This window comes from Phycodurus eques, chromosome 18, assembly GCF_024500275.1.
Source record: "Phycodurus eques isolate BA_2022a chromosome 18, UOR_Pequ_1.1, whole genome shotgun sequence".
Classification (NCBI taxonomy): domain Eukaryota; kingdom Metazoa; phylum Chordata; class Actinopteri; order Syngnathiformes; family Syngnathidae; genus Phycodurus; species Phycodurus eques.
This window is the reverse complement of record NC_084542.1, coordinates 4,693,711-4,714,667: the sequence shown is the minus strand read 5'-3', so window position 1 is coordinate 4,714,667 and position 20,957 is coordinate 4,693,711. Positions and strand designations below refer to the sequence as shown.

General features: G+C 38.9%; 2 protein-coding genes across 2 annotated transcripts; one reads left to right on the top strand and one right to left on the bottom strand.

Annotated features, from left to right (window-relative positions):
• Nucleotides 1-581: 581 nt before the first annotated feature.
• tdrd6 (tudor domain containing 6) lies at nucleotides 582-7,540 on the bottom strand. Its single transcript, XM_061705100.1, has 3 exons — nucleotides 3,473-7,540; nucleotides 1,483-2,299; nucleotides 582-592 (listed from the first exon to the last, which is right to left on the bottom strand). The coding sequence occupies exons 1-3, from the start codon at nucleotides 7,538-7,540 to the stop codon at nucleotides 582-584; spliced, it is 4,896 nt and encodes a 1,631-aa protein (XP_061561084.1).
• Nucleotides 7,541-15,192: 7,652 nt separating this feature from the next.
• Nucleotides 15,193-19,003, top strand: sf3b6 (splicing factor 3b, subunit 6). Its single transcript, XM_061704362.1, has 4 exons — nucleotides 15,193-15,320; nucleotides 16,058-16,176; nucleotides 17,402-17,540; nucleotides 17,712-19,003. Exons 1-4 carry the CDS (start codon nucleotides 15,291-15,293, stop codon nucleotides 17,799-17,801), a joined length of 378 nt encoding a protein of 125 aa, XP_061560346.1. The 5' UTR covers nucleotides 15,193-15,290; the 3' UTR covers nucleotides 17,802-19,003.
• The last annotated feature ends 1,954 nt before the right edge of the window (nucleotides 19,004-20,957 follow it).

The window sequence follows — 20,957 nt, the reverse complement described above, 5'->3', positions numbered from 1 at the left end:
GATGATTGAATATATGTTGAAAAATATTTGCTAATCATTGTATTGTGCTTTTATTTACGTTTCACACACTCTCCCGATTTAAGCACAATTGGGGTTTGTAGGTTTAATGGATCTGTATAAAGAGCTTCACTTTTTAAATTGAACTCCAGTGTGTGTGTGTGTGTGTATATATATATATATATATATATATATATATATATATAAATAAAACTGCTATAATTTGCACCTAATTATTCAAATTTAGTTAGGTAAACTGCTCACCGTGTAACTGCTGCACAACAGGCACAAGGAAAGGCAACACTGATTCACTTGGAACCTATGAATAAGACAGCAATATAAATACATTTCACTCCATCTCAAAAATGCGACAGAGCATAGAGGTGAGAATTTAAAAAAAAGTCCAACTAATGAAGCAAACTTTTAAAACAAGTGAGCTCTTCACTTAAAAGGAAATTAAAATGTATTTTCATATACTGTCAGCAGTGCTGGATTTAATTTTTTTTTTAAAGCAAGATACCAGTTGAGAGTCTGCAGAAGTAGTGTCAACAACGGTTTCATGAGGAATGTAGTTCATCACAGCATCACGGGCGACCTTAAAAAGGTGACAAAAATGTCATTTAATTTTGGGGATGATTAACAAGGCAAACAGGATAAAAACCTTTGACCATTCATTTACAGAGACTAAAATTTGATTGATTGTTAAAAATATGGTCAATTGTAAGGAATTTATTTTGGATTATTGTGTCTTCAAACATTTGGCAATGGCACTTTCCTGGCATTGCGTTCTCTTTGAAATCCACATATGTTTGAGAATGCCACTGAACCCTTGCCAACCTGGTGACCCGTCGCATTTCCTGTATGACAGCGTACACCGCTGTAAGTCCAACGTTCTAGTTCTGCATCAATTTGAATTGTATTCATTTAAATTTTAATCACCCACTACACCATTTTATTTATGTTTTACGCATGTTAGTTATTATCCATGCTATATTTTCATGACTTTTCCAAAACTATATATATTTAAAAAAAACAATAATAATAATAATAAATCCATAACTTTTCCAGCACCTGGAAAATATATTTTCAAGTTCCATAACTTTTCCCAGGTTTTTCATGACGGTGCGATCCCTGATTATAATAGTAACTATATTAATTTTTCTACCACTGTGAGCTCATGTGGTTGTATGTGGAACAGAGTCACACAGTTGAAACTGCGTGCCACCGTTCTGCCATTTCAAAGACGACACAGCATCGTGCATTTGAAGACCCCGATTTTCGGTTTCGATAGAGAATCGTTACAGCCTTAAATAAAATATAAACGAATTTTACCATTTTCACGTTGGTCCCACTCATAACTGGATTTGAAATTACATCCTTGTTGTCATCAGTAGCAACTTTTGGATCTGTAAATACAACATAAAATATCCAAAACTTAACTGTATATAGTTCTGACATGCATTATACAAAACATTAAGGACTTACCAGCAGAATAGGTCCCAACTTTATAGCAGCCTCTCATGTTCTGGATATCCACCACTTCAAATGGGGACAATGGAATCCCACAGTCATCTGCGGCCTCCTGAAGGTTCTTGTCTGGTGGAGATTTTATCTCATCTGACAAAGTTGTGTCCAGCACAGAGGCAGCTTCCTCAAAGTTTTTGTCACTCTCTGCCACGTTTGTGTCCATATTTTGCCAGGGGTACACATTTTCTTCTGTTCCACTATCAATATGTGAAACATTGGATTCCATATCATGAATCAAAACACTGGGGACTGTGTTTACCCCTTCACTTGTTTCACTTTTGCTCCAGCTTTCAGATAAACACTTGTCTTCTTGTGGGGACTTGCTGGAAAGAATTGAAGTGTGAAGATAATCCACAGGGCTCTGAAAGTTCTTTGGAGAACTTGTTACCACAGAGTACAAGTCAGCATCATTAGGACATTTACCAGTGTGAGCACCAGGAATAGCAAGTCTTGTGTCTTCATTCTCAGAGGTTTCGTTTTCTGTCTCTTTCGCAGTTGCATCAATTGGGCCTAGTTTTTCATCCAGTAAGCACTGTGGGACGTCCGGTTTGTTTTCGAGTGTGGAAGTCATCCACCACCTTTTCATAGTCTCATTTAACTTCTGGCCTTCACATTCAAGTTGCACAAGGTGCATGTTCTTTCCATCTTCTCTGGATAGCTTGGTGACAGTTAGCTGCAATAATTTGTCTTCTGCAATTGAAGCTAATTCATCGAAAGCACTGTCACACCAAGAGCCATGCGACTCATCAAAACCTTCAAGCTTACACAAAAATGCCTGTGGATGAGTTTCTAACAGGTTAACGCGTATTTCCCTCACATCTGCGCAAGTAACTTCAGCTGTGTTTCCATAGTCGACAAACAGAACTGACAGCTCATCTCCATCTTTATTCAGTACTTCAGCACGGCACCAAAGCTGGTCCTCTGCAAAAAATGCAATGCATGGAGTGCCAGGTAAGAGAGCGCTCATGCTGAAATGTGTATCATAAGCTGCATTTCCGAATTCAGAGAGACTTTCAGATATATTATCAAGTGCAATCGAGTCAGCAGGCTGACACCAAAATTTATGAGTGTCAAATATAGCTGAGATGTAAACATCGAGCTGTTGTCCCTCTGTAAATTCTATATAATGGTAACTGAGAGAACGAAAATTCTGTGATGTTTCTGAGTTCTGCACATTCTTTCCCATATTCTCTTCAGTGTCAGATGGGATTTCAGGACATTTTGCTGGTGCTTCAAATGGAGACAATGGAATCCCAGACTCATCTGACAAAGTTGTGTCTAACAAATTGGCAGCTTCCTCAACGTTTTTGTCACTCTCTACCACGTTCTTGACCATATTTTGCAAAGGCAACACATTTTCTTCAATTCCACTATCAATCTGTGAAACATTGGTTTCCATGTTATGAATCAAAACAGTGGGCACTGTATTTACCCCTTCACTTGTTTCATGTTGGATCCAGCTTTCAAACAAACACCTCTCTTCTTGTGGGGATTCAGTAGAAAGAACTGAAGTGTGAAGATAATCCACAGGGCTCTGAATGTTCTTTGGACTACTTGTTACCACAGAGTACAAGTCAGCATCATTATGACATTTACCAGTGTGTGCACTAGGAACAGAAAGTCTTGACTCTTCATTCTCAGGAGGTTCATTTTCTGGCTCTCTCGCGGTTGCATCAATTTGGCTTAGTTTTTCATCTAGCATGTGCTGTGCGACGTCCAGTTTGTTTTGCAGTGTGGAAGTCATCCACCACCTTTTCATAGTCTCATTTAACCTCTGGCAATCACATTCCAGCTGCACAAGGTACATGTTTTTTCCATCTTCTCTAGATGTCTTTGTGACAATCATCTGCAATAATTTGTCTTCTGCAATTGAAGCCAACTCATCGACAGCAATATCTAACCAAGAGCCATGTAATTCATCAAAACCTTCAAGCGTACACAAAAAAGCCTGTGTTGGAGTTTCTAACAGGTCACTGGGTATTTCCCTCACATTTGTAATGGTAACATCAGCTGTGTTGCCATAGTCTACAAAGAGAACTGACAGCTTATCTCCATCTTTATTCAATATTTCAGCACGGCACCAAAGCTGATCCTCTGCAAAAAATGCAACGCATGGACTACCAGGTAAGAGCGCGCTCATGCTGACGTGTGTACTATAAGTTGCATTTCCGATTTCCGAGAGATTTTTAGATATCTTATCAAGTGCATTGGAGTCAGCAGGCTGACACCAAAATTTATGTGCGTCATATATAGCTGAGATGTAAACATCTAGCTGTTGTCCCTCTATAAATTCTATATGGTGATAACAGGGAGAACAGAAATCCAGTGATGTTTCTGAGTTCTGCACACTCGCTTCCACTTTCGGTTCAGTGTCAGATGGGATTTTAGGACATTTTGCTGGTGCTTTACATGTGACCTGCACACCATTATCCTCAAGAGTGACTTGCCACACTACCTCAGACTGCTGCACAAATTGACATTTCAGCATTTTCTCTGCATTTGAGCCAATATCTCTTTTCAGAGTGGACACCACTTCTGCATCAAGCACCTCAAGAGATTCAGCTTCACTTAACATGCAGTGTGTGCTGTACCTTGGCAACTGCTCAAAAGCCTGATTGAGTTTGGCTAGTTTGGAAAATGGTAACTGAACTATGTTGCCAAAATCAACAAACTCAACAACAGCCATAGAGCTGGACAGCACTTGTTTTACACATGCCCGGTACCATGAGGAATCATCAGCAAACTCAGCTTCAACGAGGTCACCTACATCTACTTCAGTAATGCTGATTTTGGGGGTGGATAGTGGGTCATTAAGCTTGTGAACTAGGGAGAATATTTCATCCTCTTCTCTGACAAGCTGCACATAGAAGCTTGACGGGCTGTTGTAATGTGAAACATAAACATCTGCCTCCATACCCAATGTGATCAAATCTTTGGGCAAGTCTTCAAGTTTAGGGAGTTTTGAATATTTGGCTTGGTGGAGCACATTGCCAGACTCTTTAACAGGTGATTTACAATCCAACTTTGAGTCGTTTATGACTGTGAGATTTTCTTTTCTTTCATTATTACTATTTTGCTTGCTCTGATGTTGCCTTTGGTGTGGTGTTTGGTACAGTTCTTGTGAGGTTTTAACCCTCTGATCATTGTTCAAATTCTGTCTTGAAGATTGTGTCGCTTGTCTTACTTTATGTGCTGGTTTTGAGACAGGTACATTGTTTTTGGGGATGACTTGAGGAGAAACAGGTATTGCTTCTTTTTCCTTATTTGCATAAGGAGTCTCAAGAGCTTTCTGACGCTGGCAGAGAACTTGACCTTCAGTCTTCACCTCTAGCTGAAAGATTTTCTTCATCTTTGAATTGATTTGAGTGTTTTTGTGATAAAGTTCAACCAGTAGATTCCCACTGGGTTCTTTGGCTACGACTAGAACTTGGAATTTACATTCTGTCACAGATGTTTTAAACCAGTTATTCACCTCACTGTGAACATCTGTTGGGACATCAGAGAGACCGCACACTACTGCTTGTACAGGTATAGACATTATGTCATTGGCCTCTTTGGGCACTGGAAGCAAGTCTGATTTGTCCACTTTAGCTGTATCGCCATAATCAACAAAGTGAACCAGGATTGATGGCTTAGTGGCCTTGATCTGTGCCCTGTACCACAGCCCATCAGTGTACTTTGCAAAGCACAATTTCCCAAATACTGTTGGGGGCTTCACAATGCCAAGCTGATGGCAGAGATTGTTGACCTTCACATTAAGATCCTTTAGAACATCAGCATTCCTTTCAAGTTGGCAGTAGAACTGACTGACACTGTTTACACATGTGACTGTAACTTGTTCTTCAATTCCAGTTTTGATATTGTGTGTTGAGTAGTAATGTGTGTCCAGGCGGAAAGATGGTCTGGGGACTGTCCTGCCAGGCGCACTATGGGCAAGAGTGGCCATACTTTCAGAGATGCTCTCAAAGGGGGTTTCTAGGTCCACAATGTTCAATGCTATTTTCTTTTCATTGTACATGACTGCATATATGGTGCACTTTAATGTCACGGAGTTGGAGGCAGCAATTTCCACAAATTTGTAAAACTTTTCCTTTGCCTCATCATTCCAATCATTTACAACTGACATGAATTTGGGAGGGTTAAATAGACTGCATCGAAATGCTTGACTGTGCAGATTAAGAAATTCAGGATTGATCGTCCTCAGTTCGTGGAGAGGGACTGTCTTTGTTTGGCCGTAGTCCACAAAAAGAACAGTCACATGAGTTGTTTCGTGTTTGTGAATTACACGGGCTCGGTACCAGATTCCATTGTCAGGGTGGTGAACAACACAAACTGCTTCTGTAAGAGGCTCATAAATGCTGCCTGCATAGTGTGCTTGTATGCTATGCATTAGCAATTTCAGCTGCCAAGAGTTCCGGGCGAGTTGGCACCAAAAATCATTTGGGCTCTCAATATAAGACACGCTGACATCAAGGACAGTACCAATAGGAAACATATGTTCCTTGAACTTTCCAATTTGTAACTCTTTGCTTGAGGGGTCAACATTCTGGGTCGGAAAAAAAACCTCAGTGTTTCCGCAAACACCCAAGAGTCCAGCTTCTGAATATTGTGTGAAGATTTGGGATGTTTTTTCAATCTCATTCCTTTCAGCAAGGCCAGAAGAACACAGCATCTTACTGGTATCCCTTTGTCCTGGTGAGTGATCCTGGCTGCTGTATTCCCCGTTTCCAATAGCATAATCACCAAGTGTTTTTTCACTCTCCTGCAGAGCGTTCTCCTTGGAACAAAACATGTTGTTGAGGTTTTTATTTTCATCACCATAGAGTGTAACATAGTAAACACCCTCTGAGATACTTTGGTACTGGAATTTGGCAATGAGAGTCTTGTGCAAGAGTAGGGATTTGAGATATGTAATCTGAGTGCTTGTCCATCCAATCCCTTTGTCAATAATTCCATGGAGTGAACATACATAGGTCACAACAGGCATTCTGAAGAACTCTGGAGCCAGTGGTCTTACATTTGCTATTTGAACCAATTGTTTTGTACCATAGTCAACATTGAGTACTTCCACCATCTGGTTTACTGGAAATACTTGTTGTAGAACACAGCGGTACCAATTGCCATCATTTCCCCTTGCAGCACAAGGATATCCTATCATTTCAGGATCTACAATGCAATTGACCTTTGTGCCCCTACAGCGCTGTGTGATTTGCTCTGAGAGTTTATTTAACTCTTGAGAAAAAACCTTCAACTGGCAGAAAACCCGCTGTGGATTGGTCACTTCTGTCACGAAAACAGTCTCTACAGCTCCTGCTGACACCTCTGGATACATGTACAACTCCTCCTTGTGCAATTGCTTGACTTCGCCCATGGAGGTTTGATAAAACTTTTCAGCTTCACTTTTAGGCTTTAGTGACTTGAGAACAAAGTCCAGGAACACGCTTGGTTCCAGTTTCTTCGCTAATCCCATTTCATACATTTGTCTGGATATGCATGGAATGTCCAGAAGAAGCTTTCTTTCATGTACTAGTACATCTTGCACATGTGCCTTTACTGTCTGTCCTCGAAGAGACTGCAGGAATTCAAGTGCGACTGGAGACCACCTATTTTCAGGAGACAGTGGAAATACATTGGCAAGCACACACAACTCCACTGCAGGTGACAGGTGGAAGTGCTCCCTCTTACCCAAAGCCAATAACTTTGTGGTGGTGCTACATGTGATCCCTTCGTCAATGAGGAAGACTTTGCAGTTGGATCCATTTCTTGTGACTATGCGGGACCTATACCATGTACCATCGATCTGAACCAAGCACAAGTCACCAGAATTTCCTTCAAACTCCGGAAATGCGTTTGCAGGAGACTGAATGTTTTTGGCCAGGGATTGATAATCCGCTGCCCTTGCCTGGGCAAAATTGGCCCAGAATTCTATGAGCCCACAAATGGGATATGAGTGAACCCTGGTAATCAGGATTGTAACAGTCGAGCTTTGTGCCGGAAGTCCAAGGATGGAAGCCATTGCGGCAGTTTTACTTGCTCAAACTCTCCATTATTTGTCACTTTCAATCACTGTGTGAGAGCAATGGATGTGATCTGGAAGATAGAAATTCACAAACATATTACATATGACCATCAGGTATGGCTGGGTGACATGGCTTTAAAATAAAATCTCAGATTTTTTTCCACAAAAAGCTGATTTTGGACTTTAATCGATTTCTTTATCCTTTAACAGAAAGGGAACTGACATTGGGGGTGGGCAATATGTGCAAAAAATAAATTATATATATATATATATATATATATATATATACACAGACCCTTTCCAAAACAAATTTAATATCATGGAAAAGTTCATTTATTTCCATAATTCCTTTCAAAAAGTTAAACTTTCATAGATTATAGATTCAGGGCCCACAATGTAAACAATTTCAAGTATTTGTTTATTTTTACATAATTTGGGCTTCCAGCTCATAAAACCCATGAAATCAGGAATTCAAAACAAATTTTGAATAATGTGAAGAAATCAGTCAAAATTTTGCAGGCCATAAATGTTTTAAACTGAGTGTCACACACTAATCATCTACTAAACTCAAAGCAGCTGCACAGGTTTCCCCGAGTGTCATTAAATTGCTTCAGTTTGGTTCAATTGTCTCAGTTGGGTTCAATATGGGGAAGACTGCAGAATTGACAACTGGCTAGAAGACCATCATTGATGCCCTCCATAGCATGGGTAAGCCACAAAAACGTCATAGCTAAGGAGGTTAGCTGTTCACAGAGTGCTGTGTTCAAGCATATCAATGGAAGGACAAAAATGTGGCAGTAGAAGATGCACCAGCAAATGAGACGATCATGGGCTTCAGCGGATTATCAAAGTGAGAAGATTCAAGAATCTAGCAGAGATCCAGAAAGAGTGGAATGAGGCGGGAGTCACAGCTTCAAAAACCACCAGATTCAGACTCATCCGGGAGATGGGCTACAACTGTCGGGTTCCTCGGGTCAAGCCACATCTGAGTCTGAGCCAACCAGAATGGTTTAGAGGACTTTATAATTCCTTCTGCTGATGATCTGTATGGCGATGCAGATTTCAGCTTCCAGCAGGACCTGGCCCCTACCCAAACTGGTAGAAGCACCAAAACCTGGTTTGATGCCCATCCCATCACAGTGCTTGACTGCTCAGCCAACTCGCTGGATCTGAACCCCATTGAGAATGTATGGGGTATTATCAAGAGGAAAATGAGGGGCACCAGACCCCAAAATAAATAAGAACTGACAGCAAGCATCAAGGAAATCTGGGGTTCCATAACTCCCAGGCAATGCCACAGACCGATTGCCTCAATAATATATAATATATATATATAATATATAACAATATATATAATATATAATATATATATAATAGCTGAGCTAGGCTCCAGCAGCTCGTGACCCTAGTGAGGATAAGCAGTAAAGAAAATGGATGGCTGGATAGCTTATATAGTGGGGGACGGAAAGTATACGCCCAAACCTCTTAACGTGACAAGGGTGTTTTTAAAGCTGATAAACAAGTTAATAATAATAATAATGACAATAATATTAATATAACTGAGTTTTGGGGTGGAACAGATTGATTGTATTTTCCATTCACTGCAGTGGGAAACATTACCTCAGTTTACCAACATTTTGGGTTACAAACGGGGTCACGGAACAAATTAAGTTTGTAAACGAAGTTCCAGTATATACACAGTAAATAAAGAATATCTAAATAGATACAATATGTTGCTCCATCTTGTGAGCAGTTTGTTTATCGGTTTATTGAAACTCGCTGATTGGTCCATAAATCCTGATCGTGTAAAGCTTAATTTTAACTGCACTAAAAAAAAAATTCCTGTAGAAAAAAAAAAATCCGTTCTGCTGGCAATTATGTAACGCAAAGGGTCCAAATAACTTCCAAAAATTATACACTGCAATTTGAATGCACTTAAAAAAATACAACAGGTTTGTGGCCACTTAAAATCCAGAAAGCCTCGTGCATGGCAAATTCACGTCACTCGCTTGGGTTTGTGAATCAGCAGGTATGTGCATTTATTTTTGAGACAAACGTAATGCAGTTTTCCGGTTTGGAAAAATTACAAATAAAATAAAATAAAAACACATCAAAACTCAATCATCCACAAATGCACCATCAAAACAATTCACAGGCAAATTGAAAATTGACAAGTTATGATAAATGCAGACAAGATTTTTAAAAACCTGTAAATCGAGGACGTATTTTGGGATTTGAAGAAAAAAAACGCTAAAATCGCGGATATAGTTGTGGATTTGAGAAAAACGTTAAAATAATTTTTTGACATATCTCTCCATATATAAATACGTCGGCTTCACCTCAGATGAATGACGAGCACAAATTTGACACATTTAACACACTTTAAAAACAACAAGATTTTAAAATAAAATAAGTTTTGTTACTTGACACAAAGAAAAATCTCACCTTTTGTTATTTTTCTGGCACTGTCGCGACTTTGGTGCAGAAGATGGCGCCGATCGTTTCACCCAATGAACTTCCGCCAAAATGCACGCTGGTGCCGATGTGCTAAATTGTTAGCAGGCGCCCAAACGTCGCGGAATATAACCCGGATGATGTTGCTTTCGTCCACGTTTTTGTACTGCCGTGCACTATTTAACCAGATAATAAGGAAACTGACTCATAAACTACTTCAAGGTGAGAATTTAAACTAGCAAACGTCGTCAATAAATCGAAGACTGCGTCCCCATGCGTGTAGCTACCGTAAAACACGCCCACTTTCTTTTTGACCCGGAAATTACCTACTTCTTCCTTGGCGCTTATTTTTCATCGTTTAATTTTTTTTTTTTTTTTTTTTTTACTCTTTCAGAAACGTGAGAGGATTAAAATAGATTAAGCTAAAAAGATAGCGAAACACAACTATTACATTTGTCTCTTGTGGAAATTGTTTTAACAATGTTGTCTGGGATGTGAGGGTTTTATGGCCTCTCTTATTCTTGATCATCCTTAGGGGGTTAAAACAAACTTTTTTTCTGTGCAGTTATTCCCCCCCCTCCCCCTCTCCAATCATCACAAATTGTTTCCATAGCAATTGCCGTTAAGAAATGGAATCACCGATGTAGTTCTAAGTAAGAATACCTGTAAGAACTATTACTGTCAATTAGTATGTTCAATACCTGTTTTAATAACTTGTTTGCCACAACACCAACAACAAATTTCCCTCTTTTATTAACTTTTTTTTAGTTTTTGCATTGAGAACCACGAAAAAAAAACAAAAAAATACACTGGACACAGCTTTGCTGAAAGCTAAATTCTTATTGGATAATTAGGATTGAACTGACAACAGACGCTGTATGCGCAAAACAAAACAATATCACACAAAAGAAGGTAATTTATGATAACAACAATGCATAAAATCCACACTACTCACATAAAGCTTGTGTCTATAAAAAAAAAAAAAAAAAAAGCCTGGCACAAGACACCACACATCCGCCACGTATCATTTTTTTCTCATAATCCAAATCTGTTGCGTCATCGTCGTTAATGCTCTTTGGTTCCCTGATTCACTAATTCCCTTTCCCTGTTTTGCCACATTATACTGTGAGTCCCCAATATCTTAATCAATCAAGCAATCAATCAAGTGACTTTAGCTGTCTATTTACACCGTGTCATCCATCATCCACGGAGGTTGAAAAAAGTAGGTTGTCCATTTGGACAAAGGTGTAAGACATATAGATATCTGTTTTTGAATGCAGGAAGTAGACCTAAATGTAAAAAGTAATCAGAAAACTAAATACTCAAGTAAAGTACAGATACCTGAAAAATCTATTTAAGTCCAATAACTACAAGTATTTGTATATTAGGCTACATTGGTTTACAATATATTCCATATTCCTTTTGGGAATAAAACATCAGTGTCATTTTTAATGAAAACGTAGTCCTACTACTCCACTGTTATATTTTAATGTCGGTCATTCTGGTGGTCCTTGGAGAGCTAAATGATAATCCTGCCTCTTACAGCTCAGTCTTGAATACATGACACACGAAAGGCAGTCAGAACACAAGAGTGTCAGCGAACCCGACTGTCAAGCTCCTGAAGTTTGCAGATGACACCACTGTCATCGGCCTCATCGAGGACGGTGACGAGTCTGCATATCGACAGGAAGCGGAGCGGCTGGAGCTGTGGTGCGGGCGACACAACCTGGAGCTGAACACGCTCAAGACGGTAGAGATGATCGTGGACTTCAGGAGGCATCCTTCGCCACAGCTGCCCCTCACGTTGTCCAGCTGCCTTGTGTCAACCGTCGAGACCTTCAAGTTCCTGGGAATTACAATCTCTCAGGACCTGAAGTGGGCGATCAACATCAACTCCGTCCTCAAAAAGGCCCAGCAGAGGATGTACTTCCTGCGGCTTCTGAGAAAGCACGGCCTGCCACCGGAGCTGCTGAGACAGTTCTACACAGCGGTCATCGAATCGGTCCTGTGTTCTTCCATCACAGTCTGGTTTGGTGCTGCTACAAAAAAGGACAAACTCCGACTGCAACGGACAATCAAAACTGCTGAAAGGATTGTCGGTACCCCCCTACCCACCATTGAGGACTTGCACGCTGCCAGAACTAAGACAAGGGCGTGCAAAATCCTCTCGGACCGTCTGCACCCCGGTCACCAGCTCTTCCAGCTCCTTCCCTCAGGTAGGCGCTACCGATCAACGCAAACTAGAACTAGTAGACATTCCAACAGCTTCTTCCCTCTTGCGATCAACTTCTTAAACACCTAACCTATAATTCCATTCCAACAAGCTGGCAATTTTTTGACTTGAGTTCGTTGTCACATTTCTGTGGGGCCAATTATGTATTACTTGTGCACTCACTGTAGTTGTTTCGCCATGCTGCACTATTTGCATATACTGGCCACTCATGCCAGAGTAGCATCTGCTCCATTTGCACACTGATTGAGGAGTATCTGTAACATTTGCACAACCGACATTGTCCCAGATGATCGCACTACTCGTCACTTTAAACCGCATACACTCCTTGAAGTCTCAGCGCCCTTTGCACAATGGTCATTGCACCGGACTATTGCAATATTAGTCGTTCGAACTGCTCTAAGTGCTAGAGGACTCTGCATCTTTTTGCACAATTGTTTTTTGTCAATGTCTTTATGTCCCCAAAGTGTTCTGTAAATTGACTGTTTGTTGTACTAGAGCGGCTCCAACTACCGGAGACAAATTCCTTGTGTGTTTTGGACATACTTGGCAAATAAAGATGATTCTGATTCTGATTCTGATTCTGACATGGCAATATTTTTTTTTACTCACTTGTGGGGTCGCTCACATTTGTAAAAATCGACTATGTTCGAACTCGGTATGTGTGTACCCTGCTCGTGTGAATTTTAAAAAGCAAACAAAGATACATATGCACTTGAAAGTGAACTTCCGTAGAACCGACTGATGTCAAGTAAGATATTTCTCTCCCTAAAAAGAACGACAGGGAACATTACACTAGGGAACACAATTTTTGTTGAGTTAGGTCTGACAGCTGTTTTTAACAAATGTTTGGGTGCGGAATCCAAAAGTGATCTCAGTTTTTCTCTATCACGTCACGTTTTTGAACTATAGATCCCCATTTTCTTCATAAATATGAAAAACTCTGTACTTACAGATATGTGCTTGTTTTATAAAACATTTCAAATATTGACATAGAAACAGGCATGATTGCAGTGTTTATATAACACTATTATGTTAGACAAAGGATATGGCACAAATCCAATTCAGTCCTACTATGCTAGCTTTCTGTTTGCAGATACTGATAGTACTGACCTATTGGGAGCTGCACGCACCTCTCACCGCACTGACTCAATTGTGACTGCGCAAACAAGTTGCTGCATAGCTGTAGATGAGTCTAATCGTCATCAGCTGTCATGTTTTACTACAGCTAATCAGTGGAATTTTGCTTATCTGGAGGGTAAGCTACGGAGAAAAAAACTTGATGTGCTAGAAAAAAAAAAACTGACTGACATTTTTGGAATCAGCATGCCGATTTTTAATTCAATAAATTTTTAATCAGCATAAAAATCTAACTCAACAGATTTTTTTTCTTTCAAATTGTCCTCCAGTGTTATTAGACCACGGCAATCTGAAGTCCAAACTGACCAAGGAGGTTATTGTTTTTGCTGTCTGAGTGTAACTCATGTTTGGAAATGTTTCAACTATCCAAACCATATTGTTGAGCTTTGTGTAAAAAGCTTTAGGTTAAACATACAGTATTTATGGTGAAAACTAGTTGGATCCCTAAATATAGGATGTAGAAAGGACGGTATAGCTTGATTCATGGTTGCTTCTGTTTACTTGTTTTGGATAATAATGTTGTTACCAGTTAGATCTATTTTTTTATTGTTGTATTGTATTATACCAATGATTCTCAAAATGTGATAATAGTACATCTTTTGGTACACGGACTCCCTTTAGTGAAATATGAAGTAATCCCTGTCTAAGTGCAGTTCAGTTTTATTTACCTTTTTAGGACAAAACATTTGCATTCAATATTTAAGAACTGTTTCTTTTGAAACTTTTATTGAGGTGAAATTTTGATTTAACTTCACGACACATTTGAATTGAATCACTATTTAATTTCAGGTTTGCTATGTTTAAGCGCAGTGCTAATGTTCAAACTGTACACAATGTTACAGTGGCTTACAATAAAATTAAATAAAATCTGTGCTTCATGTTTGATGAACGCTACGCTTTTGTATTTTGATGTCGGTCATGATGGTGTAACTTGGAGAGCCAAGTATTTTATTAGGTGGTACTTGATGTAAAAAGTTGGAGGTACCGAGGAGGACTAAACGGAGGCCTTGCCGGTCCATCTCTTTGGAATAATCTCCCTCTAAATATTAGGCAACCCCCTCACTGTCCATTTTTAAAACTCGTCTTAAAACCCATTTTTATTCTTTGGCTTTCAATTCACTGCACGTTTTTGTTGTTGTTGTTGTTGTATTGTTTTTAAGGTTGCTATTAATCTATTGTTTTAATTTCACCTATGTTTAAGTATTTTTATTTTTTATTTTTTATATAATGTACAGCACTTTGTGTGCAGCTATGTTTGTTATGAAGTGCTTTATAAACGAAGTACAGTTGAACTAAGATTTATAATATAGAGTTACAAATGAGAAATAAAAACCAAGAGTACTCAAAGAACCATAACAATACTTACAGGCTGTTGAGACACTGAATGTCCTCAGTTGATGTGCAGTACTACATTTATGCCACAGTGAGGCACTAGATCACAGGCGATAGGACGTACACCTGTGTCATCTTTATCCATTTTATGTTTGCTTTCTTCCTCTGTCGGTTTTTCTTTGAGGCCTTAGTTCTTTGATAGCTGTAGTCTCCGTGAGGCTGATGTGAGCAACAGCTCCTTATTAAATATGCCATGCTTGGCGAAATATAGTTTTATTCTAAATCGCCCATTCATCCGAATGGAACGTTTAAAAAAAAACTTACGCAGGCTTATATAAAAAGTGGGACAAAATATAGCAAACATATTGAATACTGTGCAGGAGAAACACATTTTCAACATTTATTCAGTTTGATGAGATTTGTTTTGGTTTTCTTTTTCCTGTAGGGGGCAGGCAAGCCCACATCGGATACCGGATGTCATGCGTCACCAACATGCGACGGTGCCTTTCTTGACACTGTACGCGCAAGTGTTACTAGTCTGCTTCTTTCTATTTAGAGTTCCTCCCTGAAAGACAAGAATATTTAGTCATCATGGCTATGCAAGCAGCAAAACGCGCTAACGTAAGTGTTTTCTTACTTTATGCTGTTTGTGTATGTACATTCTGACGGAAATGTTACACTTTTACGCACAGTTTGTGTACGCAGTTAGCTAACTAGCTAGCCCACTAACGTAGTTAAGCTAAATTTACTGAGCAATATCCATTATTCGCCACTCGTTTTGCGTCTCAACACCATCAATTAGTGAAGTTACTACCCCAAAAACATTTTACTTTGTCACTCGTATCCATCTTCACGCTCCGGGAACGTTTGATATGTTTGTATACGCATGCTACTCATTATTGATCATGCGGTTTGTTCATCAAGTCGAAAAGCTACCATTTGTCAGATAAAACGAATGATGCCGTTTAATTTATTTCATGTTTGTACAGCTTCGTCGTAGCGTCGTTTTACTGAAAACGTACATACTCTTTAGGATAATAGTACTGTAACTAATGCGAGGTTTTGACTGGGACCCTTGTGTTGGTATTATCGAACAACACGTTATTGTGACAACCGCTATCAGTTGTTTAGCATTTGCATTGTGGTGGAAAAGGTTTGTAGTATATACCTTGACTTTTGGTCACCACTGTGACCTAGAGGTTAGCATGTCTATATGTACCCTGTGACTCAGTCCAGGGTGCTTCTCACCCAAAGTCAGCTCACCTGCGACCCGAATGAGGACCAGCACCATAGAAAACAAATGGGTGGATTTTACTTCTAATGTTGTTGGCCTGTGAATCTCTTTGTCCTGTGTGCAGATACGACTGCCCCCAGAGGTCAACAGGATCCTTTACATCAGGAACCTTCCCTACAAGATCACAGCGGAGGAAATGTATGATATCTTTGGAAAGTACGGACCAATACGTCAAATCAGAACGTGAGAACAACACACATTGATTTGTCAGTGCCACCTAAATATACAATGTTACTGTTGAAAGGAAATGTCTTGCTTGAGGCAACACAGTGATGAAGTGGTTGGCAATCAGCCTCAAATTTCCGAGGTTCAAATTTTGGCACAACTAAAATATTGTTTCCCGGGTACCGAGCTAGATGCAAGCACTATTAATGTAGTTTATATATTGTCTTACAATTACTATTAATAATGTCTTACAATTATACTTGGGCCTAACTGTGTCATTTAATATGTAGATGAGCATGGCGAGTCTCAATGTCACTGAAATCACGAGTGCAGTGAATGAAAGGAGATTGCCAGCAGTCTCTCAAATATTCACCCTCTCTCCTTTATTCTCACCCGTTTCCTCTTTGTATTATTATAATATAACTACAGCGGCCAAGGCAATCCGCCTCTTCCTTGACAATCGTTCCATGTTGTTTGTGGGTCAATAAAGTAATATATGTGGTGCCTGAAAAGATACGAACGCCAGGCGTTGTAGGTTTTCTGTTGCAGCGAGTTGGCAGGTGTGTGACAGTCATTTGCCAAGTGTGCGAGGGTGAGTCGTCCATTGAAATGTATTCACGATTGTCCAGTTCCGTCGCCTTCGGCTGCATCGCTGGGTGTGCCGCTGGCCTCAAAAACATTCAAAGTTCTTGGAACACATCACTTAGAGAAACTAAAAAGAAGACTTTCCCCCTCAATTTAGAAGTGTGCTTGGTTCAACCTGTTTACAGTGGTACTCTGACCAAGCTCGTAATTCAATTTAGTTGTATATCGAATAAATTGTCCTTATTGAAGTGAATTGAAATCCCATTAATCTACTCCAGCCATCCAAAAACAATTCCAAAAGAATTCACTCCTCCTTCGAGAGTGCAAATAGCACTTGTTCATTCAATTTCGATTGTGGGTAAGAGCACTCAGGCACAAAACTACAGCTACTGCAAACCAAATGTTTTCACTTGGGCTATCAAACTATATAAATTTGTGACATGAAAGGCCGTTATCTTAATGCTAACATACAAAACGGGGGAGACGGCTAACGGAAGTTAGCATAGATGTTACTGTAATTATGACACTGCATATGAAATATTGATCGAATTATTTTAGCACAAGAAAGCAAAGGTGCAGAGTGGTTGCTACCCTTTTATTTTCCTTGAAGGATATAGAGCAGCTTTTATTCATTGAGCATTTTTTTTTTTCATTTCAGAGGAAACACACCTGAAACAAGAGGAACAGCCTATGTGGTTTATGAAGATATTTTTGATGCCAAAAATGCATGTGATCACTTGTCAGGCTTCAACGTTTGCAACCGCTACCTGGTGGTTCTCTACTACAACGCAAACAGGGTATGTGCACACGTTTTGTTTGATCCATATTGTAAATCAGCATAATTTTGTTTCTTAGATTTTTGAAGTCACTGTTAATCTTAATATAGGTCTCACCATGTAAAGCATAAGATATTATCAATGCATTTGGTATTTTAGGTGGCTAATTTTTCTTGTTTTTTTTTATAACAGGCATTCCAGAAAATGGACACAAAAAAGAAAGAGGAACAGTTGAAGCTCCTAAAAGAGAAATATGGCATCAACACAGACCCTCCCAAGTAGCATTCAGAAAACATCCTTCCTCTTTTTGTCTCATTGTTGTCTCAAGCTAGATTTTCCGGCTACATTTGTGGCAGTCAAGTACTTCCGCAGTTCATCTTCATCATCATCATCATTACAAACATAATCTTTTTTCTTAATTTTTATTTTGTTAAGTTCTTTTTTAAACAATTATAATTAAATATGTGAAAACGTTAAGGTTAGCCTTGTAACTTTAGAATTAAAGTGCAGGAATGCTGTTTTGCGTCCTGTGATATGGTTTTACCTGTATTTAGATTTTAGTTTTTTTTTTTTTTTTTTTTTTTTTTTTTTTTGCAACATTACAACCTGACTTTTATGTTTCCCCTGCTTTTTCAACAATCTTTGACTTTAAAATAGCCTTGATTGGAATAATTTCTTGCTGTCTGTAAAATATATTTTCTTTCTCTTAAGGCCATTGTCTCTTCCCTCATTTACACATTTTAGATTTAATCGCAGTGTAAATATTGGCCTTTCTATTAGCCACTCACATTAGTATATGTAATAGTTTACACTAAGTATGCTTAAAATCCATCCATTTTCCCTGCTGACATTGGATGAGAGGTGGTGTACACCCTGGACTGGTCCAGCCAATCTCAGGGCACAGACTGTATCGACAAAGAACCATTCACACCTATGGAGAATTTAGTTTGTGAGGTAAACATGGTGACCACTAGGCGGTATTTTGCATAACATCCAAATTTTAATCAAGTCATTATTATTATTAATCAGTTTATTTGAAACTCATGAACTAATTTAGCTCTTCTTATTGCAGCCTATCCCTAAATTTAGGGATTGGACCCAACATCATGTTTAGATAACAATTGGAGTGAATGTTGTAAGCTATCGTTGACACAATTTCTTTTGTTTTTGGGTTAATGATTGTAAAAAAATTGTCTTGTTATTATACAGAGCACGTGTCAATTGTCATGTATGTTAATGTTATGGCAATATGTTAAACAATTTTGTAAGTCTGGGTCTTGGGAAGGAACCAAATTTATAATTTGTTGACATTGCACTTCTGTTTTGTAAGAAAAGTAAAAAAAAGACTATTTCTACAGCATAGAATTCTTTGGTGCCAGTTAAAAAATATTGACCAATACTATCATTTATAATTTTTTTGTGGCTCGTTGATTGGTTTGTTTTTGTGTTGTAACAAGAGAGGTGAAACAGCCCATAGAGTTCCTTTTATTAGATTAAATCACAACACAGGGTATGTAGTGCAGCCATGTCATCAGGAACACAATACATGCTACAAAAGAATCCTTCTGCACAATTGCCTTTTGCTTACATTTGGTATCTTGAGCTTTGCAATAACAGACTTGTAGTTAGGAACAGCAAAAAAAAAAAAAAAAAGGTTCAAAGAAGATGAAACCTACAAGGACAAGTCACCTTGCTGAGGAATACTGCTGTTTATCAGGACATATAGGCTAATAAAACACAAGGTTGTGTTGAGTTAAAGCAGGTCATAATGAGGGCAAGGTGGACCTATTTACTGAAAGATAATGATGGGCTCTCAGGAGGCACCGCAATTCCATTGACCTTTGCAACACTGGCTACTTTGCAACCATACAAAGAGAGAGAGAGACGGGTAGTAAAAAAGTACAAAAAGGTTTAGTTTGGAGGTGGGTAAATTGTTTAACCTGGCTCTACATGAAGCGATGTCTTCTTTTGACTGTTAGTCAAACGCACTTGTTGGAACTGACTGGGAAAAAAACGTGTTGAAATGCAGGCCTAATTTTCTTCATTAATTGAACTGATATGCAACCTGCAAACTCTTGATGATGCCAATGAAGGTGAAACTAAAGCTTGGAATTACTGATGGGCATAATATAATCAATAAATAGTTGGGTAAGAATGTCAATGATGTGGCATTGATTGTTGATTAATGTTAAAGCAAGCGAGACAAACTGAAATGCACTATTTTGATTCAGTCTCGATCACATAATATTGAAAACAAAAAACATCAAGGATGTTTAGCTTTGTACCGTGTCTTGGCCTGTTTGGCACCTGAAGCTCAAGCACAGCACCACACTTTCCTGGCCCAAACATTTTTTGAAGAGGTGGATTTGACTATGGTATGCTTGTTCATGCATTAGCACAAACACGCACTACACAGGTGTAGGTATAATTGATGTGACTTTTTCCTCCTCTCACCAGTTATTAACAAGCATTAGAATATTGTGCCAAACTATGGTATGGCAGAAGAGCCTCTGTGTGAGTGCACACTTAGTCAAGTATCCTACTTTGAACCTCTCCAACTCAATGATTTCTCTCGAGATAAAAGTGAAAAGTAATTTTTTTTCCAACTCTAATCCAACTTGCTTGTGATTGTTTTTAATTTCCCCCTTTCTCTCCACAAACCAATGCCATACAATTTTGCAAAGAAGGTTCGTTTCGACGCTCAAGGTTCGGGGTTGGGGTCTTAGCGACATCTACGACGGCTAATTTACAAGGACACATGCTCCCACAGTTAAAGCAGTCAGGAAAAAATTGTCACCAAACACACGACGTCCCACAGTAATGTGGTGCCCCGCCCTTTTTGTTCAAACTGTTTTCTTCACAGGTATCAGCTTTGATAAGGCTTTCTTGTCTTCAATCGCAGGATGCAAAATGACGAGAGTTTTAAGGCAGAACCTAAAGGCATGCAAATTAACTACATTTACATTTTTTTTAATCTTGTAGTTTTGTAGTTGTTTTAACTGACAGTACAAGCATGTTTGAGAAGAAAACGCCAGACAAACCACTTCTCTGTTTTATTATCTAGAGCTAATATTTGACGGATAGAGGCAGATGCATTAACAGGAATTTGGTTTGGTTGACTTGAGTAAACACGTACAACTAGCATCAGTGGAACAACAAATATAGTATAAGCGGCAAATCCAGTGTAGGACATCATTGATGTTCCAATAGAATGAAATTGGAGGGGAAAAAAACATAGCACACTTCACATTTTGGCATTTGTTCTTTATATATATATATATATATATATATATATATATATCTTTATATATGATTTGTGCGTGGTATTTAATATACAGTGGCATATTTTGTGTGTGTATGCATGTGATTGTGTGTGTTTATTGTTTGTTAAATCAAATAACATTCTCATGCACACAAGTGTTTCAAACACAAGAAGCA